The 26,196-nt window shown below is 35.2% G+C and overlaps 1 protein-coding gene across 3 annotated transcripts; it reads right to left on the reverse strand.

The window, feature by feature from the left end:
• Window positions 1-313: 313 nt before the first annotated feature.
• On the reverse strand, window positions 314-25,662 carry LOC110450126. Of its 3 annotated transcripts, none has more exons than XM_021497399.1 (10): window positions 25,456-25,662; window positions 15,771-15,835; window positions 9,990-10,111; window positions 9,415-9,539; window positions 5,572-6,011; window positions 5,173-5,226; window positions 4,688-4,826; window positions 3,847-3,962; window positions 3,287-3,359; window positions 314-2,853 (listed from the first exon to the last, which is right to left on the reverse strand). In XM_021497399.1, the coding sequence occupies exons 2-10, from the start codon at window positions 15,807-15,809 to the stop codon at window positions 2,657-2,659; spliced, it is 1,305 nt and encodes a 434-aa protein (XP_021353074.1). In that variant the 5' UTR covers window positions 15,810-15,835; window positions 25,456-25,662; the 3' UTR covers window positions 314-2,656. The 3 variants fall into 3 exon arrangements, with proteins under 3 accessions (XP_021353074.1, XP_021353075.1, XP_021353073.1); XM_021497400.1 differs by lacking the exon at window positions 25,456-25,662 and adding an exon at window positions 19,502-19,545; XM_021497398.1 differs by lacking the exon at window positions 25,456-25,662 and adding an exon at window positions 16,037-16,114.
• Window positions 25,663-26,196: the final 534 nt, after the last annotated feature.

The raw sequence follows: 26,196 nt of genomic DNA on the forward strand, positions 1-26,196 counted from the left end.
AATTCATTTTGAAAGTAGTAAGAACGAGATGTTAACCACTGAGTTTTGATAATATTTTGTTGGTGCTGTATTGCATGGATATACTACACAAAATAATAAAGACTCTAGGTAAGATATATTCACGCTTATACCAATGAATGGTGGTGATAGTAATAATATTATACTTAATTTGTGTTAAACGAAAGAATTTTGCTCCAAAGTAATAGGCTCAGATAAGACATGAAATTAAATGTTTGAGATTTGAGAAAATCAAGTAACAATTTCATATCCAATATATAAAGCGCAAATGTCAAATATATATAGATATATATAGATATATTTTATTTTTCATATTTAATTTGCATTCATATGTAACAAAAATACCAGTAAAAATAATATCAACAAGTTATATACACAAAACAGATCTCCGAGTAGACGTTCCTAGTGATTAGTTTAATAATGCCTTTATTGATTTTTTTCCATGCATGCAATTTTGTGGAAATTGAACAAGTTTGTAATCTCCACATAGTTATAGGCACGTAAACAATTAAGCATTGCCTAGTGTGGGGTTAACCGAAACCTCTCCTTTCATAGAAAGTCAACCTCGCTTTTCCAGCAAATGATGATTTTGAAAATTCATCAATCTTGGGTTTTCTCTGGACATTTCGACTTCTTCCCGCAAACAAGACACATCTTTTTCTGCGCATCCGTCTTGACCATCAAGCTTGATTAATATTTGTACAAGTTTACATTCTGTTGCACAATAATATTAAAAAAAGCAATTAAGCAGTTTGTTTGGGGTTTTATTTTGTAAATTTTAATTAATTAGTCTTTCTCTGAATCTTTCATGTGGACTTGGACAACAAAGATCATTTAAGGCACCTGGTAATTGGCAAGAGACATAACGACCAATGAAACATGTAAATTTATGAGTAAATAATGGAACGTACAACGTAACCATATAAATAATAAATCGGTTATGGAAAGATAATTCTTACTGTGGAAAAAAGTTGTCTAGAAAAGCAGACTATATCAATTTGAATTCTTCTTTGAAAACACAAATTTGGTCGATTAAAAGGCAAAGATAGACGATTAAATTATCTTCTTTATATGATATTAGTTAATGATAAACGATATCGTTATGATAAAGAAAATGAAAGATATATATTTGTTAAAGAATTGAAGTAGGAGTTTACAGAAGTTATACTTTCCAAAAATACCAAAGCAATAGTTCTTTATCCCTTGTCCATAAATAAATCATTTTTTTCAGAAATAAAAAAGAAATTGCACAAAATTTTTTCATCAGTAATATTCTTAGTAAAACATGAAATTGCAAAAGGTAAAAAAGAAAAACGAGGATAGTTTAATGCAGATGATGATGAAAAATACAATGAATATACAAGATTATATAAATCTGTTATGGTTTCAGTTTGAAGTTACCAAAAGCACGTTGACAACTTATTCAATATCTTTCCAGGCAGGAATTGCTGATAGCCACGACTGACATAGATATAACACAAAATTGGAGACCATTGAATACGCTTTTGGGGTTTTTTGTGATTTTTATATTGACTATTTTGTTTTTGCATAAAAAAAATGAAACGTTTGGTATTTGAATTTAAAATATAACCAAAATACATACAACTGACAATCATTTTTCCTTATCTTTATGATATTTATAAAGATGCTTTCAACTCACTATCAATAAACGGATTAAAACAATATATTAAAGAAACGTAGTCAGTCCAGATGTATACTGATGATAGTTAAAGCAAACGTGTCTACTTCCGTTTAAAATATGCGGGGTAAATGGAAACAAATCTTATTGACTATTCCTGTCATCTTTTTCTGCATCCTTACACAATTGATAGGTATGTATTTAATGCATGAAAGTACTATCAGCGTCTATGAACATACAGTATCTTGTCACATGAAAACGCATCAAACTAATCAAAAACACATTAGTTTTCTTCTTCCTTTTCTCGCTCCTTTTCAATTCTCACATTTTCCTTCTTTCTGCTTTGTATGCAACTTTTTGTTTTTTTATTACTGTTTCCTTCTTTTTTCGTCACATATTTATCATATCGTCATACATCTCATTTTTCGTCATAAATGTATCATATCGAAATACATATCGTCATACCATATTAATTTTTGCCATAAACTGAGACTTTTTTTTGTAAGTTTTATAAAAATATAAACAGAGTGTGTATATGTGTAATGTTAATACACATGTACAAACAGATTGCATAAAACATTTTATTAAACTTAACCGAATACAAAAGATGATCACAATTTCTTTGCTATTGATAAAATACAAGGTTGGTCCAGTCATACAGCAAAGCATATACATCAACATCGTAGCCCTTGATAAAAAGGCCTCGTGCCGAAGAAGCATTTGAACACAAGCGTCACTCATCGTTCTGAGAATCCAGGCAGCCATTTCTACCTGCAGTATGACCGATAGGAGACATGCCTTCCTGTATACATAACAGGAAATATAACTACCAACCTCCCTCTCTCCTATTCCCTTAGTTATCATATTTTTGATAAGATATCAATCATACTTTGTCTTCTTATAGACGTATGACTGTGTGGAAAATGATGAATTCCTTCAAGTTGGCATAAACCTGGTAGCTCCTCCAACACAGCATCTACGTAATGATAACAAGCGTCACTATACTGGAGACTTGGGGTCATCGACCTTGCCGAACACATCGTTTTCTAATTCACTCTCTTCGATAGACGGTACTCTGGTTTTCGGTTCACTGGACACAGACGTTGAGTTTTTCTTCATGCTTGAGGAGAAATGGCTGGCTGCTATTGACGAAATGGACGGCCCTTTCTTCTTCTTACCCTTCACATTAGCTATAGCTGTAGCAGCAATAAAATTAAAACATGTTAGCACCATGAAAACAAATGTCAGCATAAGATGGGTCCAGAGAAAAGTAAAAAGAATTGTTTAAATTTGCAGGTTTGGATTAAATGCCATTCCCCCATCACCTCCATTTTTTTCCGGGGAACTGATCAAAATATTAAAAAAAGGAAAAGCTGATATTAAAGCAGTATATTCAAAAGCATATCAATTTGTTCCTTTTTCAAATATTTTCTGGGGATGAGAGTAGGAGGCCGGGAGAGGGGAGGATGTCCTGAAGCCAAGATTATGCAGATGGGTAGTCAATGCAGTTTCTTCCCGTTATAACGGACGGGACTGTTTTTAATAAAAGAAGTCAAAACAAATACCTCGATCAGACCTAGTCACTGCGCTAAACACAATCATTAGTTACATATTATTGATTGGACTTACCCAGACTCTTCTCAATATCCTGTTCTGTGACTCCAGCGCTAATCGCCATCTTCTTCAGTATATCTATCCCGTTCTGGTAGAGAAGGAAATTCAATATCGTTATCAAGTCATAGTTAAAAAAAAAAAGATGTATGCCGTAAACAAATACTTTTAACATGATTGGAGAAGGAATGAAGTAGTTATGGCCATTTGAAAGTACATATAGCAAATTCTCAGATAATTATGTCGTAAAGAGTGTCTTCATGAAAGGATAAAGAGGATATTTGCTGTTTTCATACACTTTTTGTGATAATAAATTACATAAATAGTCCATCTATGCAAAAAAAGCAAAATCAATACGCTTTAAAAAATATAACAAAATATCTCCAACGAGATCTCGTTATAAGCTTTACCGAGAGACATTAATAACATAGCTTGTAGAATTTGATAGAACAAAAACAAAATACGTTGCCATGTTTTCTTTCTATTATGAATCCATGACGGCATCTCATTGTTCTTTATGATATTACACTGGGTGGTATCACAGTTAAGTGTAGATACTTATTTCCCAAAATCTTTACCATCAGAGACTTATTTTCAGCCTTCATTTTCTTAAGATCAGTAGATACTTCTTTCTTTTGTTTGTACAGCAACTTCATCCGGAAATGTTCATGATCAATAACGGCAACAACCAAACCTTAAAATTAAAGTAAAAAACTGAGGTCAAATACAGAGCTCAAATATGCAGGTTAAACACAGAGCGCAAACACAGAGCTCAAATATGCAGGTCAAACTCACAGATATCAAACACAGAGCTCAAATATGCGGTCAAGCTCACAGCGATGAAACACAGAGCTAAAAATAGATGTTGTTTAAATAATGGGAAGGCACAGTTCCTCATTGTAAAGCGTAATGACCAAATCATTTTACACATGTTCTAATTCATCCCCTTCGCTAAAAAAATCCCACTAAAGATCCACACTGTAGTTTTTTCTCCCGTACAGTAGCCTCCCTTTTATTCCGCTTTGGATATAACTGTAGCACTACTTGGCCAGTATACTTCCATCGGCCAGGTAGAGCGCCAGCATAATGAGCTGTGTTCCCGTGTGGTATAAATATATCCATTCCACAACGTAATGTTCACTCTTCTGAAATGATTTATCAAAGCGATAATCACGCCGGAAACAGTTTCCGTTGTATAGTTATATTTTTGGCATTGTACGGAGATTCTTAATACCGACATCATTTGTTCAGCTAAGTGTATCGTTAGAGGTTTGCGACGATATATCGAGAGAGATTATAAAAACTTTATCAAATTAAGAGGAAATTTGGGGACTTTCAAATGTGTTGGCGGGTAGCAAAGTGGCACGTGACACGATGAGCACTTTATATCGGGGTTTACTGTTGTCGTTTTTTACGTACTGTTGACCACTCGGATGACTCTCCATGGCACCAGGAACGCCAAAATGACCACCATCTCTCGCACGTGCATCCCACTCATTCCTTTTAGGAAGACAATATCGACTACGAACGAAGCAAAAACGATGAACCCGTCAAACATCTGAGGAGAGAAGGGCATATCATTGAGAAACAACAGTCATAGACATTTGAGTGGAAGCAAGATTTTTATAGAAACAAAAAGGACCTGCAAAGTAAGGCGAACCTTTTTTCTGGGACCTTTCGTTATATGCAAAGAGAACTGTGAAGCCTTATATCACAACCTGACACAAATACAATCACCACCATCATACTATAAGGTTGGAAACCTTAGCCACTTTTTTATTATCAATATTTGGTTTAATGAAATTTGAAAAAAAGAATGATTAGTTTCATCAAACGAAAAGTTAGATTGAGCACTGCAAAGGGGGAAATCTGGCATATACGTGTGTCAAGGAAATATATCTTACCTCTAATTTTCTTTCCAGCATTTCTTTTCCGAAAAAGAAAACCTTCAGCATCGTCTGAAAATACGGACACAGTTACGAGTATGACTAAAATCAGGAAGCGGGGAAAATCGGATTTTGAAAGATTCGTAAGAGACATCTGAGGTATCAAACATTGCTTCACACAACGCATACTGATAGCGTTTGACGCTTTTAGACAATTAGATTATGAACGCATGTACATTACAATTTCTGTTTGCCTTATCTTTGTCCAACAATAACGAGTCGTACTTGTGTGAAAACAAACCTGTCGACAATTAATAGGGTTCAAGAAATGCAATACGGATCAAGATTATGTTTTTCACCTGTCAAACACCACTTATAGGACACTGAAAGTGAGCTAATGTGCTATTGGATACAAACCTCAACGGCTAAAATTGCCAATATGGCGATGCTAGCTTTGTGGAATGCGTGCGCAAGTTCCTCTTCGAGTGGATGCTCATGTTCGTGGTCGTCGTGGTGAATTGTACTGTTTCCATGCAGATCAACCGTGGTGTTGCCATGGCTACCGTTGTCAGAAGTAATAGCTCTTTTGCGTCTCACTGATGGGGTTGCAGTTTCGGTGTTGCTGGATGGGTTAATGGTGGTCAAGAAAGTGAAATTTGCGGGGTTGTGTGACGTCAATGACGTGTCAGTTCCGTGAGAATTGCGTGTCCCTTTATCCCACTCTATGTGAGCCTCCAATACCTTATCATATAAAATGCCAATATCTGTTTTATCCAGTGGAGCAAGATGATCCGGGTATAGCTGCTTCATATTTATTACAAAGTTTAGCTCTTTGTATTCTGCTTTATCTAAGACACCTGTAAATACCAACAGTAGACTGTTCATCAACAAGAAAAACTCAAACTACATTAGGAGGCACGGCAGTCAATTGGTAGGACGCCGAGCTCGTGACCGAAGGGAGGCACGGCAGTCAAGTGGTATGACGCCGAGCTCGTGACCGAAGGGAGGCACGGTAGTCTAGTGGTAGGACGCCGAGCTCGTGACCGAAGGGTTGCGAGTTGGACTCTCGTCACGGCACTGTATTGTATCTTTGAGCAAGATACTTTACCCCGCTTGTTACAGTCTACTCAGCTGTGAATGAGTTCGTGGTTGGGAAGTACTAGAATTGTAGAATGCTAGCTGTGAGCGCCGCAATGACAACACCGGCTGTATGCTCCCCATGGAGTTGAGAAAGATATTGGCTGGTTGCAAAGGCCCTATAACCGCGGATAATAATTTGTGAACCGCTTTGAGACGACCTACAAACTAGGTTGTGATAAAGCCGTATATAAGAACTTCGAATTATTATTATTATTATTATCAACAATTTTTTTAGATCTGAATCATCAAACTTCGAAAAATGTCATCAACCAATTCCACACAACTCCGAGTTACATTATACAATATTTGTAAGCAGCATCATCCATCAACTCTATATTACCAAATAAACAGAGCTTCGTCATCATTTAGCTCTTACCAACACTACCAAACAACTCCAATTGGCATTATCAATAACTCCAATCCACGTCGTTAAAACAACTCCTGAACTTCACACACAATGCAATCATATCTGACTGCGGTATTACTGCTACAGTGATACTATTTCCTAAACTTCAGAACTGCTTTACTATGAAAAATGCAGAGGTAAGGAATTTCTCTGAGTCAATGAGTGTAAGAGCCATAAGGAATTAATTACAAACATGAGGCTCTTGTTTTGCAATAAAAAATGTTAAGAGCTTTCGGTTGGTTACCGTCAAAATTGCTATATACTACAAAAGTATATTTAACATCTCAAAATTAACATCACGCTTTTTTTCCACTAGTGTTAGTGCCACTAACGCGACAGAGATTGATATAGAGCTTTGACGTCATTCGAATGTAATTTATCTCTCATACTTTTTTTTAAAGTATCAAATTTTTAGATCGTCTTTATTTTATTGCTATCTATGTTAAACTTTTGCAGCTTTGTGCTAGAATAACACAAGACGGTTCACATTTCAGAACGCTTGTCAGATAACGCACAGTTTACCAGCGACATACAACGAGAAATACATTCCTCAATACATTATGTCTTTAATTTGTGACTCCGATATATATTTGAAATGTAACTGATCGTCATACTCATAAACAGTATGCCCATTAAACCATTGAAAATGAATACCCGCTGAAATAAAACGTTTACGTCATTATGTTGTTGCTAAATAAGGATTAACCTTTTATTTTGTTTTGTTTATGAGATAATAAATCCAATTGAGCACGAGGTAAATTGCGTAAACGCAAAGCGCAAAGCGTTTACGAACAAGTTACCTCGTGCTCCATTGGGTTTATTATCTCATAAACTAAACAAAATAAAAGGTTAATCCTTATATTTACAATATTTACTTTTAACAATAAAACGATTTAAAGAGGCGGATACATGCATTTACCTTGTGTAATCTGTGTTCAAAATTATTTTGACGTCATATTAATCCATGCGAAACAGCCATTCGCAAAAGCCGTTGATAGACAGCTAAACCCCGCCCACTTTATCCGTGACGACAAATGAAAAAAGTTCCACCATTTCAATATTTTTATTCACATCAAATATCCATATTTAACTTCATACAATATCTTCATAATTGTGTTAGAAGGTAATGGAATAAATGATTTTATATTGGTATGAAATTGAGGTACGGGGGCAAAATACTTCGTAGAAAATACTAATGACCGCGGACGTCCATTTTTTAAAAGTGATGCGCCCAAAGGCGGGAAATAGAGAATGCTACCATGTCGTCGAGCGATAGTGACTAGCCTAGGCCTGGTGGAAGTTGAATGTGCAGTTATTGAAATTGCTGTTTGTAAGCAAACCAGAGGTTTGTACAGATGTCATGTCAATGTATGATGTGTATAAATCGTTTGTCGACCGAGTGACTGTTAAATTAACATTTAGGAGACGAGAAATTTGACCTACATTTCTAGGAACAATAGCCATCGTTTCTGTGCCGACACTCATAGATGAGAGAGTGGAGCTGGTGGAGCGTTTTTGTATCGACGAACAATCGCGACTGTAGCTTCTGACACTAGCTTCATTTTTATGACCGGTTATGAACATGATCTGTCTTGTCTCGAACCCGACATCATTTGGTGTCTCGAACGCACGGTAGTCTAAATGCTAGCGTTTGTTTGTAAAAATTGACACGAGGTTTGTGGAAAGAAGTCTGGGCATATTTACATATATTCATACGCGGTGAGAACTGGATCACGTTCTACACTCACGTTATTGATAAATGAACAGACTTGCCTACACTTACGTTATCGATTCCGAAACAGTGGCAATTGTAAGTATTGTGAGATAAATGCAAAATGACTTAATAAAACAACGAAGAGTTTGATATATGGGACACTATCAATGCGATGTTATACTGTGAGGACTGCAGAGATGACTAATGTGACGACTGCAGAGGTGACTAATGTGAGGACTGCAGAGGTGACCTTTATGAGGACTGCAGAGGTGACTAATGTGAGGACTGCAGAGGTGACTAATGTGAGAACTGCAGAGGTGACTAATGTGAGGACTACAGATGTGACTATTGTGAGGACTGCAGAGGTGACTAATGTAAGGCCTGTAGAGGTGTCTAATGTAAGGACTGCAGAGGTGACCTATATGAGGACTGCAGAGGTGACTTATGTGAGGACTGCAGAGGTGACTAATGTAAGGCCTGCAGAGGTGAGTTATATGAAGACTGCAGAGGTGACTAATGTGAGGGCTGCAGAGGCGGCGACTAATGTGAGGACTGCATAGGTAACTCATTTGAGTCAACTTATAGGGCTACAGTTTTAGCTGATATAAGAGCTGCAAAGACAATTTATTTGTGAAGTCGATTGATTTTGGGGAACCAGAAACGAGTACTGTGAGTCTGGAACTGCAAAACAATATATATAATCTTCTTTATCCTTCTATTTGAGACATCAAAGAGATGACAGTTGACGTGTGGCAACACTGAATACCTGTTTTCCCTCCGAAGGGATGTACCTATTCCTTCTGTGGTCTATCTGGGCACATCTTATGTTTACAAGTGTATTAAGTTTGTTCGGAATAACGATCTTGTCACTTTGTTCAAACTATAGCATTTCATTGTGCTGACACAATATATGACCCTTTTGTGACTCGAACATCATCAGACCCCGTCGTAAAATGAACATACAAGTAATTTTAAAAGTAAACAATCGAACAAAACGTACCTTTGAGGATGTAGATGTCGAGGATTAGCTCCCCCAGCACCAGTATACAGTCTATTATGTTGAGAAGGACTATAGAAAGCAGTACTTGTTTACTGTGGATTATCTTTTCACCCTTCATCCGTACCCTATTAATCAAATTAAACAATATTCATTTCTTCCACTACACCAGTGATAATGGTGAAGAAGTGTTCCGGTTCACAGCTATGTATTAGTCTTCCTCTTTCCTGGATTTGAGTCCATTTGTGTTACCCCTTGTAAATTGAAGATATGTTTTTCTACATTTTCCTTTTCGTTGTCTTTTTTTTTAATACTCTAATTTCAGAGAATTGTAATTCTTTAAAATGCTTCGCAATATATATTTTATATGAGAAACTTCTAAAGCAAATGAATTACACAAATATTTCAAAATAGAGAAAATAGTAATACTGTTTCAACTCGTAGGCACGTTATGTCCTAAATCAATCTCTTCCTTCGTACGTTGTGATCCAGATCTTACAATAGCTTTACACATTTTAACTAATGTCTTTGTATGATGTAATCGAGTATAGACTCGAAAGATAGTAAGTGCTACGTACTTGCCAATGGTCGATTTCGGTTTCCTGTTATCTCTATCAATGGCATGGTCAAGTTTGGACTCGGTCTGGGCTAAGATATTTGAGTACGTCCTAGCAAAAGCCAAGCCGCCTTCCGCCAATGCCTGTCAATGAAATACAGATATGCGTGAACCCAATAAAAAAGTAACCCCTGGATCTGTCAAGTTGAAAAATGTTAGAGAGACCATGTGAGTATTTTTCAAACTAAAGTATTTAAATTACTTATTTGTTACAACTTTTATTTGTTGACTCTATTTTTTAAGTATTTTCAGGTTGTCTTTTCCAAATTTTCAGTCGCTATTTTTTTTCAACATGATGTTTCCCAGTTGAATAGAAAAATGCTACTGAACTGAAGCTCGAATGAAAATGTGACCAAGGAAACTAAAATCTTGAACATTTCTTCTGTTAAATAAAAAGTAAATTGCTCGGTATAAAACAAAAACAAAAACAAACAAAATAAGATATGCTGAGATATATAGCTGAGTAAAAGTAACAATATTGAAATACTGAGTTAACTAGCTCGATACTAATAACGATATCTAAAACTGGTATAACTAGCGCAGTACTTGTGACTATATATTGACATGCTGGCATAACTAGCTGGTTACTAGTAACAATATTGACATGCTGACAAAACTAGATGTGTACTAGTAACAATATTGACATGCTGACATAACTAGCTGTGTACTAGTAATAATATTGACATGCTGACATAACTAGCTGTGTACTAGTAACAATATTGACATACTGACATGACTAACTGGGTACTAGTAACAATTTTAACATTCTGACATAACTAGCTGGGTACTAGTAACAATATTGATATACTGACATAACTAGCTGGGTACTAGTAACAATATTGATATACTGACATAACTAGCTATGTACTAGTAACAATATTGATATCCTGACATAACTAGCTATGTACTAGTAACAATATTGACATGCTGACATAACTAGCTGGGTACTAGTAACAATATTAACATGCTGACATGACTAGCTGGGTACTAGTAACTATATTGACATGCTGACATAACTAGCTGTGTATAAGTAACAATATTGACATAACTAGCTGGGTACTAGTAACAATATTGACATACGGACATAACTACCTTGGTACTAGTTACAATATTGAAATGTTACCATAACAAGATAGCGGGCTTGAACAGTCAGTCAGTTTATCCAAAAACGTTTATGTTCCAAGACATTTCCCACGAGTCTTTATACGTTTTGAAATCGTCCATGTTTATACTCTGGACTCGTATCGCCATAGACGCCCAGGACACAACATGTCGTACATATTTTGTAGTTTCATTTAAACAATTTATAGTAAATTACGCCTCGTCTGTTCCAGAACCTTTACATTCCGTTTGGTAAAGTAAATATAAAAACTTTAAATATTGTGTTATAAAAGGATAAAGAGCGATATTGAAAATAATATATGATAAGTTCGGCATTTTTGTATGAGTTCGTATACAGATTATGATACATATGCATAACTTTTCCATTTCCCACTACATCTACTTGAGACTCTTATCGTCCCTCGAGCTTCCGGCCCCTCTGGCTGGCCTCGGGCCCTTTGGCTTGCCTCGGTCCGTCTGGCTGGCCTCGTGGGATTCGGAAGCAGCGTTATGATAATCAACTACAAGTAATTTCCTAGAACCTAGCAAAAGTCATCTTTTTTTTTCAAGTAACGACACCCGTACAGGTGTCAAAATATTAACAATTAACGTAGGTGGTCTTAAACAACGATCAAATTACCCGGAGTTCATAGAACTCGTTACAAATTATGACATATTATGTTTTACGGAATCGAAAACAGATGACTGTGATCATATAGATATACCTGGCTTTGAATGTATAGGTATGAAGAACAGAACATCCCTGTCCCATAAGCGGTCAGGAGGAATAGTTTTATTAGCAAATAATCATTTAGTAAACTTTATAAAAGTTATTAACACAGATAGTCAGTACATTGTATGTCTTGTGGTTTCAATTGAAAGCCTGTGTTTTGAATATAAATGAAAACCTTATTTGTGGTATTGTATATATACCGCCAGAAAATTCTGATTATTCATCAGCAAATGCGTTTAATGAACTTGAACACGAGTTAATAACAATGTCAGCTAATCATAATTGTATTTGTTTGACAGGAGATTTTAATAGCAGAGTTGCAAACGAAAATTGTATTCTCGAAAATATTGAAGGAGAAAATCAAAATGATTTTACAAATCCTTAATATATTGAACAGCTGTCAAATGTATACAAATTAGAAGAAATTGGTCTGTCAATTAATAGAAATAGCATGGACACAAAGAAAAATCACTATGGAAATCTACTTTGAGAAATGTGCAAATTTAATAATCTGTACATTATGAACGGTCGAGTCGGCAGAGATAAAAATATCGGAAAACACACCTGTAAAAACATAAGTGTTGTCGATTATTGTATTGTGACAATTGATTGTTTACAGTTGGTTGAAGATTTTAGTATATTAAATTTTTCTAGTTTATTTTCCGATATTCACTGCCCACTTTCACTTGTGTTAAATTCAAACTTTGTAAATGCAAATATGGTACATGAAAATCAAACTGATTCATGTGAAAAACCAAAAAAGTGAGATAATGAAAAAAAAAATTGACTTTTGTGAAAATGTTAATACTGAATTAATGCTTGAAATATATGAAAAAACTATGTTATGTCAGAACTGAAAATGTAAACTTATCTTTTATGGATGATACTTTGAAAGAAATATGTGAATGTTTTGTATCATCTGCAAAAACTACTTTTGGAGTTACAAGTATTAGAAACTCTAATAACTCCAGGAAAACTATTGTAAATGTAAACAAGCCTTGGTTTAACCAAGACTGTAAATCTACTCGACAGAATTATCAGAGAGCAAAAAGATTGTACAATAAATATAGTTCCAGTATTTTTGACGAAGAGAAATATAAAGCGGAGAAAAATTATAAAAAAAAATGTTAAACAAAAGAATGAAAATGTATAGAACCGAATTGTATAACAAATTAAAAAATATGCGGTCATCTGACCCAAAAGCATATTGGAAAATTTTAAACTTGTCAAATAAGAAAAGAGAAATCACAAACATAAATATAACTGCATTGTTTGATTATTTTAAAGAACTTAACTCTACGGATGATTTAGAATATAGTTTCGATGATTTATTGTTGAACATCAATCAAGATGATTGCATTATATACCAACCAATATCATCAGAAGAAATTAAGAAATGTATCAAAGGTTTGAAAAATAATAAATCGTCAGGAAATGACTTGATTGTAAACGAGTACATTTCCTCTACATGTGAATTTATGCTACCTATTCCGTCTTGGCGTATTGCAGAGTTATCTTCTCTTTGGAGCAGGTATTGATTGTTACGTCACTTGTTTGTGAGAGTAACGTCGTCAATTTTTGAGAAAACGACGTAATTTTATCGCACAAATCAATGACGTAACAATCAATACCTGTCCCCAAGAGAAGATAACTCTGCAATACGCAAAGACGGAATATATGTATAATTATTTAATGTCATATTTAATACGGGAATAATTTCCACAATATGGCTGGAAGGGAATATTATGCCCATATATAAAAACAAAGCTGATCAACTTGATCCTGCGAATTATCGCCCAATTACTCTATTCCGTCTTTGCGTATTGCAGAGTTATCTTCTCTTGGGGGCAGGGATTGATTGTTACGTCATTGGTCTGTGTGAGAAAATAACGTCGGTTTCTCAAAAATTGATGACGTTATTCTCACAAACAAGTGACGTAACAATCAATACCTGCTCCCAAGATAAGATAACTCTGCAATACGCAAAGACGGAATTGAGCTGTATGGGGAAACTTTTCACGTCAATTTTGAATAACAGGTTGGGAAGATTCTCTGATCAAGTTGACCTCCTCTTCAAAAATCAGTCTGGTTTTCGTAAAGGATATTCTACAATTGACAATAACTTTATAACACATGTTCTATTTGAATTATTGAAAATTAGTAAAAAAAAAAAAAAAATGTATTGTGCATTTATTGACTTTCAAAAAGCCTTTGACTCGGTTTGGCGAACAGGGTTATGGCAAAAATTAGTAAACTGTAATATTAACGGAAAATGTTTTAGAGTAATTTTTAATCTTTATGATGGTATTAAATCCAGAATAGCTTTGATTAATTGTAAATCTGAATATTTCCCATGTAATATTGGAGTTAGACAAGGCGAAAATTTATCGCCGATTTTGTTCTCTCTCTGCTTAAATGACCCTGAACAATTTTTACAAGGTCGAGGTATTAAAGGTTTAGAATCTGTAAATAATACTCTGCAAAATGAGTTGTCTATATATCTGTACTTGGAAACCTTATTATATGCAGATGATACAGTTCTGTTTGCTGAAACACCAGGGGATTTACAAAAACAATTAGATAGTTTTCAGCTATATTGCGAAATATGGAAACTAAAAGTAAATGTATCGAAGACAACAATAATGATCTTTTCCAAAGGTCGTTTAAATAGAAATCTAAGGTTTACTTATAATAATGATGAAATCGAGATTGTAAAGGAATTGAAATATCTTGGTTTTATGTTAAGTAGATCAGGTGGATATACCTGTAACAAAACATACCTGGTGTCTCAAGCAACAGAAGCTATGTTTGCAGTATTGAGGAAGTGTAGACTTCAAAACTTGTCAATAGATTGTCAATTAGACTTATTTGACAAAATTATAAAACCAATTGTATTGTATGGTTGCGAAATATGGGGTTTCAGTAATTTGAATATGATCGAGCGTTTACATCTTAAATTTTGTAAATTCATACTTCATGGAAATAAGTCTACCCCAAATTTTATGGTGTATGGCGAATTGGGGAGATATCCCCTATCAATAAATATAAAAGTGAGAATGATCACTTTCTGGGCAAACCTTGTAGAAGCAGATTTTAATACAATATCCAGTATTTTGTATAAATTACTATTTCACAAAATTGCAGAAGAAAATGGGGAAACTGGTTATCACATCCCCTGGATGAGATATGTGAAAAGTATACTTGACGAGTGTGGATTATCCAATATATGGATATCACAAACATTTCCAAATATTTTGTGGTTAAAAAAAACTGTTGAACGAATTTTATTTTACCAATTTTTGCAAAATTGGGATTCTGACAAAAATGAATCCAGCAAAGGAATAAATTATAAATTATTTAAAGATGGACTAAAATTAGAAAATTATCTAAATATCCTGTCTACAAAAAAATGCCATTATGTTCTGTGAATTTAGAACTGGCAATGCCAGACCTCCAATAGAAAGAGGAAGATGGTTAAATATAGAGAGAAGAAATAGAAAATGCCATTTGTGTAATACTGAAGTTGGAGATGAATTTCATTATATGTTTAATTGTCCAAATTTTTCAAATGAAAGAAAATTGTATATTCCAAATTAGTATAGCAGGCAACCAAACTGTTTAAAATTCCAGCAACTTTTTTAACAAATAACAAAGTTTTACTAGTTAAAATATGCAAATATATTAATATAGTAATAGAGAGAGTCCGTTCTCCTGGTTAAAACAGCACGTACTCTATCTTGAATTTACCCATTGTATATATTCTTAATATCACATGTAAATTATGGTTTAAAAGAATAAAATCTTGTCTTGTCTTGATAAAAACGAAGCATGATTTGTGAACTTCAGTTGAATTCGTTAAGTCATCGAAAACTGTCAAGTCTGAAAGAAAGCCCTGTGTATTTAGCGTACCTTCAGTCCTCTCTCCGGGCGCTTCCTCCTCCAAAACATTATGGATCTTTTCTCCTCGTTGGAAGCTGCAAACCAAACAGCATATATAATTATATTTTTAAATATTCTGTAAATAACAGAAATATATAGCAAATATAGTTCTGGTATATTTAATTTTGAGAATTGAGCTGTCCGTGCTTATCCGGGAGGACACGCGCTTTGGGCTAAATGACTGTGTGGTCCTAGAATTCCTGCTCCAAGCCTCACAGTAATGTATTTTATCTTACCTGTTCCATAAGATAGTGTCATTAAGGGGGGCGTGGCAGTGCCTGGTACGCTGCCTGTTCTATCTTAGAATGGTCGGCCGTACCTGGTGGTGAAGTACGTATTTGTGTTGTCATGTGCGTAGTTCGTCAGAGTCTATTCCCCAGGTAAAGTTGACTAAGATATTAACATTCTATTATTTCGGGAAAATGCATTCAAATTCAAGATCCACTGTTCCGTGTAGTGTTATCAAATACTCCGTTATCGACATACTGTTTCGGACAATTAACCGATGTAATTGGCGCCCTCCGGGACACAAGACAATAGATTTCACAACCGCCCACTGGGCAATTTCATGTCTCAATAGAAACTCCATGAATAGTTACTTGTGTAAATACGTTTTCTCACATGTAAATACGTCTAGACGTAACTAAGAGACTATAAAGCAATTTTCACTTCCCAATTTCAACTCTCAAAGCACCTGTACAACTCCTCTACTTTCATCTATAGTTGCCAGACTTATTTTTATAATGCCGCTGTTTTCAAGGCCATTTTCCCATGTTTTCCTTTAAATCCCATTTATGTACCCGTCTAGTAACATATAATGATCCCGCCCTGCCCCAACATATCACATATTGTGCCGTCTTAAGGAACAATGCGAAGATGTCACAGATGATGTGAGTGTTGTGATTTTTTCAGTTTTATCAGTGATAAAATCACAATGTGATGAAAATCTAATTCGTTTCCACTTTACCGTGTTTTTTTCTAACTTGATGAAATACATAATATAAAACTCTTAGAACTCGTATGACATCAGGAAATCTCCATCTCTTGGTGTTAATTATTAATTATACCCCCTATTCTCGCTACGAAGAAAGGTTTTACATGGGTAAATGATAACACTGTATCTGTACATATCACTTACATAACAGGCCATGTCAATCTTTCTTTCTAAAGGATTTTACACGAAATTCACGAAATGTTATAAATCTCATTAATTAATTGTTGGAATTGACTGTTCCGGCAAAATCGGAGATATTTCACTTTAACGTCGAATGAGATGTTTTGAATGTTCATTGCGCCCCATACACGGGATCATACAGCCTTTTTTATAAGAATCATAATGTTCCTCCTAGGGTCGACTAGTGCTTCACCGACACATAACTCATAGCTTATATTATCAAGTATTCATGTTCTTCTTCGAGAAAATGTGAGGATTGTCTTGACGTCATGCCTATAGAAAATTTGTGCATTTGTCATCGACTTATAAATGTATTTTCTAAATTGTGTGAAAAAAATATTTTTAGAATATGAAGAAGATATTTTGGCATGCAAAAACAGAACAAGAATTTATTGGATCAATGTTACATATAACAAGTCCCTTCCTTATAGACAATTTTAAACGGACATTGAAATCTGTCTTGAATACGCTTCAAAGTTCCCAGTCTTTTTCCGTATGCATAGATACTTCGTTATAACAGCGATGTCAACAAATACTTCAAATGTACTGATAGGCGTTATGCGCATCCCTCGTTAACTGCACAACGATCAAAAGGTTCCGCCAACATCTGAAGCACCCCGCTGTCTGAGAGCATGGCTCGATAACGCAAAGCAATAAACGTAATAAAATTCTACCACAATACTTCTAATCAGCTGTTATTATTCAATATCCGACTCCGCAGGTTCAGTTAAAGAAAAGGCTTGCTCGCGAGCTCTATCCCAGTGCTTGTCGTAAGGAGCAACTAATATGTCCCTTCCCCACTGTCACCAGCTAGAGCCTGAGAATTAAGTACAACACCCTCTGCTTAATTTCTGAAACATCTTAGAACATTTGCCTAAACGCTAGAAAATAAAACCGTGTACAGATTCCTTTAGGGGCGGGGGAGGGAGATTATCCATAAATGTAAACTTACTTTCTAATTCTTCAAATTTCCGATAGAGTTTATTTATCAATTTATTTTTAATTTCTTATTTATTTTATTATTACCAAATATTGTTTATGCAATATACCGAAATCAATTCCTAGCACACACACACGGTATTGTTTTCTTCTTTAATCCATACAAGTTATTCCATCCCTACCTGGGTATTTTATATGTATATTACGGTTGGGGTGAACTAGTTTTCTTGCAATTAAGGAAACGTACACTGTAAGCCAGGAACTGATTTTGGTCCACTGTATTGTATTAAAAACACTCTATTTTATGAAGATGAAACAATTTCACTTTTATAAATTCTAATACATTTCAAGCGACGAAACCGTTTGTACAATTTATTCCATATTTATATATGTATGCATTATATGAGAAATATTTACAATGTACGTTAACATAGTGTGTACTAATTATCGGGCCCCTGCGGTCAATATCATGTTGTAGTAATGACCTCGCCATTGTAATAATGCTCAGGTCCCTGTGGTTAATATCGTGTTGTAGTAATGACCTCGCCATTTTACTAATTCTTAGGTCCATGTGGTTAATATCGTGTTGTATTAATGACCTCGCCATTGTATTAATTACCAGGTTCCTGTGGTTAATATCGTGTTATATTAATGACCTCACCATTGTACAAATTACCAGGTCCCTGTGGTTAATATCGTGTTGTATTAATGACCTCGCCATTGTACTAATTCTCAGGTCCCTGTGGTTAATATCGTGTTGTATTAATGACTTCACCATTGTACTAATTACCAGGTCCCTGTGGTTAATATCGTGTTGTATTAGTGATTTCGCCATTGTACTAATTACCAGGTCCCTGTGGTTAATATCGTGTTGTAGTAATGACCTCGCCATTGTAATAATTACCAGGTCCCTGTGGTTAATATCGTTTTGTGTTAATGACCTCGCCATTGTACTAATTACCAGGTCCCTGTGGTTAATATCGTGTTGTATTAATGACCTCGCCATTGTACTAAATACCAGGTCCCTGTGGTTAATATCGTGTTATATTAATGACCTCGCCATTGTACTAATTACCAGGTCCCTGTGGATAATATCGTGTTGTATTAATGACCTCGCCATTGTATTAATTACCTGGTGCCTGTGGTTAATATCGTGTTGTATTAATGACCTCGCCATTGTACTTTTCGTTATACTTTATCAATACAATGCGATTTATGGACATCAACAAAATGCCAATTAAGACATCGGTTACAATATGCTGTCAAAGTATTCAAAAGCCTATGGCGTTACGAAAGAGTTGACCTAATAGATTTAACTTATCAACAGGATTGAGTATACAGGTACCGACTAACAATATATATAGTTAGGTGTATACTGAACAGGATTACGTCTGTATACAAAAAAACAAGGCAGGTGTCGTTTTGCATTTAGGGACAATAAGAACTAGGTGAACAGTTTAGTTTATGTATATGAATGAAACTGTTTAGTTTTGTTTTGCTTCACTACGTGTACGTATGAGGCGGCTAGTGTGCTCCCCTATAAAATCAGGAAATTGCTTCTGTGTCTAAAATAAGGAACTAAACTTACCTGCTGTCCATTCCCACAGTCGGGGTGATATCGTTTCTGTCCTACCTACCCGTTCGTTTTGACAGTCGCCTCTCGCGGCAACAGTTTATAAGTGACCTTATATGTGGTGACGAGGACACATTTTACTTGGAACACAGCATATACCTTACAAATATCATGTCTTCAAGTCTGGTTTAATGTAGGGCCCTATATCTAGTTTAAGCATAATTTTGCATAAATAACCGAAGTAAATTTTGTTTCACGTCATAGTGAGATTTACAATAAATACCTTAGTGGGAGCAAAGGCTAAAAAGTAAGTCTAGACTTTTACACTATAAATATATTGTTTGTTACCATGACACATACGGCACAAACAACAATTAACGAAACATAAACGAATCTCTGAATATCAGCTGAACATTTTAGTGGACCAGCGCCGGTCGAGATTGGGGCAGAATGACACCCAGTGAAATTGGGGACAACTAATGTGTCGACCTTCTATTAGGACTATACCTATTGTATCGAACGAGATATTATTAATTATCAGTTATTCATCCATTCGAGTAGTTGAGTAGTTTGTACTCATGTATATAATCTAGGATCTTCACCGAGAGATCCGAGTGTATCTGTAAGTTTATTCGGAAATATAACTGATGAATTAGGTACGTTTCGATCGACACGATTTTGATATTCTGTTTCTCCCATGATATAAATCATAAAAGAACGGTGTAACGTCACGCCAAATGATAATATTTCACACTGTGAATTTCTCCAAACAATATATAATAAACCATGAGTTTGGACGGAGGAAGCCTCGACAGCTACGACAGAAATATTTGTTGATAAGACTTAACTTGAATTATCCTCGTGAAACGACATGCTGTATTTGTGTATATTAAATAAACATCAAAGAAAGAATAGTTGGATACGTTCTCTTAGGTCATTCGGCAATGTTCCGTAAAAAAGAAACCAGTGTTAAATTTGTACTTAAAGGAATCATATAAATTGATGGGTGATGTAAGATGAGTGATGTAAGATGAGTGATGTAAATAAACTCCCAAATGAAGTATTTCCATTATGCCTTTCTCTCTATATATGTTCTGTTTCAATGGTCAAATGAATACCAGATATACCATGACATACACGTAAAGCTTTAATAAGAATGATTCACTTTTATTACTGCTTCTTAAAATAAAATGCCGTACGGTCACTGAGTTGTCTACCCTGGAGAAAATCTTACGTCAGCACCCTTTCGCGTAGCACGGGACGGTATCCGCGAAAATACTAAGTACAATATCTACATACCATACATAGTACAGGGTATCGTACAATTGTCGTAATTTGCTTTCACGACAACTAAATAATTTAAGATGTTTTTCTAGCAACAAGTTATGCACCCGGCCGAAAATATTTTGAGCTTAGATTGAATTAAACGACCCACCATGGAAAATAAAAAAACAATATCTGACCAAGATTGGTTAAGGTTGTATGCTACCTTACACATGATTAGTTTACATGTGAATTGTATGTAAGAGTTAAGCCCTCAACGTTTTAATTATCGTTATAGCCGAAAATTTAAAAAAAAATGTACCTGGTATCGATGCTTATTTTATTTCGTTTAAATCATTTTAAATTTCCCATCCTTGAATGTGATTAATCAAGTATAACCGTAAATTAGAATTCGTTGAAATGTTGGTGTTTTTTTCTTATAGAAATACACCATACAGATATAAGTTATGTCCCTTTGAAAATGGCGGATGTTTTGAATTTTGGTAATTTTATTGTGCTTTTGTGAAATGGAGAATGACTTTTTGTCGTTGTGAATGATCGGTGCTAAAGTAGGCCTATTCGCTATATATATAGACCGATTTGCCTAGTACTCGAGTACGTGTATCTATTTATAGCGTTGTGAATACAACAGTGAAATCGATAGCCAAATTTTCTTCCCGCTCTATTGCGGCGCTCTGGTTGACACCGTGGGGCTCACTACGGGTGGACACTGTCCTGTTGTAAACATTGATAATGTCTCGGTCTACTTGACGAGTTGTTGGGGAAGCCCATCACGTTTTATATACTAATGGAGCAAGGGACAATGACACTGACTATAAGTTGGACGTCTTGATGGAACTTATATCAAAGATGGACCTCCGTTTAAACACGGAATTATCTAAGTCCGTGGTTTAAATGACAAAATCGATGTCGATGATGTTGTTGTTGCTGCTGAATTGTGATTTATGTACCAGTTATATGAAATTATTTGTTGTTATACAAACGCAAATCCTATAAGTTGAAATAAATTGAATATATCGTATCACTGAAATGTATTTATTATATGCTTAAAAATTTCTAGCAATCACATTGGCCGGATCCTATACCCGTGACCAGTCCTCAAATACTCATGTAGACGATATTGATTTCTAAATATAGCCTATATGGAACCGCAACCTATTGTAGCGCACGCGCAGTTAGACCGGAACGCGATCTGTCAACAGAAGATGGCTGATGGCGAATGCTTCGCCTCCGTCACATCTGAAAATTTTCAAATATTACTCAAGGATAAAGGTAATGATAACACAAAAAAGACCACCGACCACGCAGTGCGTGTCCTCCATGCTAATATTAAGGAAGAGAACTTTGACGATGTCTTCGAAAGCTACAATGCTGAACTGATTGGATTCAACCCTGGCTGAATTTTATACGGAAGCTCGCGTAAAAAAATCAGAACCCTGAGGTTTTTGTTTTTATTTTATATTTTATTATTGGCGAAGTCCATAATTTTATAATATATCATATGTTTTTTCACTGCCGACTTTGTTAAAACATGTAACATAAGCGCGGCAATGTAACGTTCAATTTTCCGTTTTTCTGGAATTTGAAGTCCGGATATCCATACTATTTCTAGTATCACTCTCTCTCTCTCTCTCAATAATAGATAAATGTAGTGATTTAAACTATGAAAGCCATCTTATGATGTGTATATACAATTATTTATCTTATAAGGAAAGGGCGTTAATAATGTTCATGAAACTTGTGCCCAATCCTCTTGCATTTTTTGGCAATAAAATATGTTTAAACTAGTCACCAGTGTCAATAAAAAAATCAACAAACATAGATACACGCCATAATGACGAACATGTTCATGTAAAATCATTCGACGGGATGTTATTGTTTGTCCATTGATCCGACCGAACGACATATGTTGATTAGACTATGTAATTTACTGTTATACCAGAAGAAACCTTATAATATGTTAGTACATGTATAGGGGATCAATGACAAATGTAGATCACTGTGACCTATATTTTCCGCTTCGCTGACTTTGGTAAGACTGTTTAGATTCATTTCCATCAAATAGAGAGGAGGCATATTCATGTTTTATACATATTTTCAAGTTAGAAATTATTCCGAGCATCACTCATGCTCCAAGAATGCAAAACTAAACAGAGGTTGATGACGTCACATGTTTTGCTGCACTGGTATGGTTGGAACATTTTAAGATTCCCCGGCATGTCCTGATGTATTTTTATCATTACCCTATTCCAGTTGGTTGGATGGGTGTACGTACTTAATGAGTTAAACACAGCAGGGGACTGTCAGATGTTTTTCGATCAAAGACTATCATCCATAATGATCCTATTAATGAAATGAGACGCCTGCCTTAAATTTGAGTTTATGTTAATTTTGAATTTATTTCTTATTATAATTTCCCATCAAAGCGTCGTTAGATTTTAGAAAAGAATTAAAATACAGAAATCTTGTTCACAGTTTCTCGTGACAAGACAGCTAATGTTTTAACGTTTTACAAGAAACGATTTAAAAACGTAATCTATTCTACGAAGGAAATTGTGTGCTTTTCAAAAGAAAGAATTATTTGAAATTGTATCGAATGATCACGTGATTATTGTACCTACATGTACACCTAAAAATCACGTCATCACTGTACCTAAATGTACGCATAAACAATCACGTCATTACTGTATCTAAATGAACACCTAAACGATCACGTGATTACTGTATCTAAATGTAAACCTAAACAATCACGTGGTTACTGTACCTAAATGTACACCTAAACGATCACGTGATTACTGTATCTAAATGTACACATTAACGATCACGTGATTACTGTATCTAAATGTAAACCTAAACAATCACGTGGTTACTGTACCTAAATGTACACTTAAACCATTACGTTATTTCGAGAATGTTAAAAATTGAAAAGGGGGGAAAGGACTGTTTCTTTTAAAGGAGAATTCATATAAAATTTTACATAAGCCCATTTAGAAACGCTATTGCACATCAATATGTTTAAACGACAATAATAAAACGAGAAATGTAAATATATGTAAAGCTATATATTCCCAGGATAACATAACATAGACGTTGTAACTGTATATAACGCATGCTTACAATGTCTATGTCTGTTTGAACACAACTTTTAGCAGGTTTTACGCCGGTCATAAACTCGGTAATAGTCGGGTCGCTTTGTTGTAAGGCGTATCAAAAATGGGGAGTCGCCAGTGACGTGTTAAGGGAGGCCGAATTACAGCGAACATTTATACTGGTGTGCACCTATACCAGTCTGGGTTATGGTATTATATGGCACATGCAAAAACTAGATTATCTTTGATACAGTGTAGAAATAGTTTGGGACGAGTCACACAAAACACCCCGCATATTACAGCCACAGGTGTAAGAATGGGACGCGTTCGAATTTAACATAGTTTAATCCAAACAGACACAAAATACACTGCAAATACATTTATTTTATTCCTCTTACAAAACTTAGTGACCAAACTTTGAATTAAAGTACTCTTCCTGAAACACAAAAACAAAGTGTGTGTGTCTGGGTATAGCCGAATAAAGTAAAACAAAAAATCTGAAGAGCCTGAAAGGAGAGAGGGGTCAAGGTATAGCCGAATAAAGTAAAACAAAAAATCTGAAGAGCCTGAAAGGAGAGAGGGGTCAATATTTGTAATTATTCAGACTTTCTTTCTATCTAACATATTTGAGATATATAAGTATCTTATCAGTTATATAAAACATCTTTTGTTTGGAGGACATTTGTTCTGCTGTGATTTGATATCTTTACTGCAGTGAGTATAAATGACATAGATATAATTATCTTCCTCCTTGATGAAATAACGAGTTAATTTGACGTCACAACAGGCAACATGTAATTGTAACGTGAAAAATAAAAGGCGACATGTGATTGTGACGTCACCATACCATTGCTATTTGACATTGTGGCGTCGCAATGTCAAAAGTGATATTCCGTCTTTGCGTATTGCAGAGTTATCTTCTCTTGGGAGCAGGTATTGATTGTTACGTCATTGGTTTGTGTTAGAAAATTACGTCGTTTTCTCAAAAATTGATAACGTTACTCTCACAAACAAGTGACGTAACAATCAATACCTGCTCCCAAGAGAAGATAACTTTGCAATATGCAAAGACGGAATACAAGTGTGACGGTACATTACTAATGCGACATGTGCTTTTGACGTCACACAACCAAGGTAACTTGTGAGTATGACGTCACAATATCAAGGCCGACATGACAATCTGATGCAGGATTGGAAAATATATTTAACGCAAAGTTCGTTAATTTCTTTTGAACATCACTTTTATTTTACTCTCAGTTATTACATTATCAATCTCGATGAGAAACAATTATATGCGCTTTTTTTAACTACCTACACCCAAGAATGAGGTATATACTGCTTTGAAAAATGCCTGCGTCGACACAACGAGTGTAGGCTATTCCACTTTGCAAACTATTTTCATTGGTGCATCCTGCAGTTGAGTCGACTTTGTAACCTACAGAAAACTAGTCTGCCTTTGATCCTCTCATCAGGTATGAAATTCCACCGTGTGTTTTAAATATTTTCTTATCTTATATATTCTTAATCAAGCTGGGTTTTTTTGTCCCTAAGAAATGAATTGTGACGGCACGAAACTTGACATTTTCATATACTCACGTTAAAGCCCCGGATCGCCTAAAACTTGGCTCAGCAAGATAATCCAATACGTGTTTGTCACTTTAATGACAGTATTTTCCAAGTCTCTTGTTAAAACTTAATTCCACTTAGTCAGCGTTGTGCGACAGCTTGTATCCGAGTGTGTGCCCCAACCTACAGCCAGCCTCCCCTATACGTACGCAGTGTGGTGACGGGTAAGCTATATCGGGTGATGGGCACCAGAGTGAGACTATCAAGTATATATATCAGTATCTTTATATATATGTACATAGCGCCGATCAGGTGTCGATAAATAAAGCTATATGTGGGACCCTGGGACACCTACTCTCGCTCCAGTGACCTCACGTGGTGTGCACACCTGAAAAGATCTTAGTTAATTTACTTATGTTGACCAGCTGGAAATTGAAAGTTGTCTGAGAATGACATCTCATACAAAAATATCAACAATGAACTGTTAACCGTCCATCCGTCTATTATATAACCTTATGCAGATGTGGGTTTGAATGATGGCTCGTAACCACCTTTTCATTCTTTGTTAGCAAAAAGCCCTAAGGCTTATAGGTACATACATATATGCATATAACATTCTCTAAACATGATTAGAATAGACAGGAGAGTGACATCACAGTATACATAAAACACCGTTCAATAATGTGTATGTAACAATACTTAATAAACACATTACAGTTATGGAACAATACATAAACCTATAATTAAAGCCTCTTAAATGCTAAATATATC

Source organism: Mizuhopecten yessoensis, unplaced genomic scaffold (genome assembly GCF_002113885.1).
Source record: "Mizuhopecten yessoensis strain PY_sf001 unplaced genomic scaffold, ASM211388v2 scaffold4999.3, whole genome shotgun sequence".
Lineage (NCBI taxonomy): Eukaryota > Metazoa > Mollusca > Bivalvia > Pectinida > Pectinidae > Mizuhopecten > Mizuhopecten yessoensis.

Excerpts from the sequence above, each read along its gene's own strand:
- LOC110450126 (XM_021497398.1), bottom strand. The coding sequence starts at position 16,058 with ATGACACTATCTTATGGAACAG. Across the intron at positions 15,836-16,036 it reads GACACTATCTTATGGAACAG|CTTCCAACGAGGAGAAAAGA; the intron begins GTAAGATAAAAT and ends TTTGGTTTGCAG. Across the intron at positions 4,827-5,172 it reads TGCTGGAAAGAAAATTAGAG|ATGTTTGACGGGTTCATCGT; the intron begins GTAAGATATATT and ends TTCTCTCCTCAG.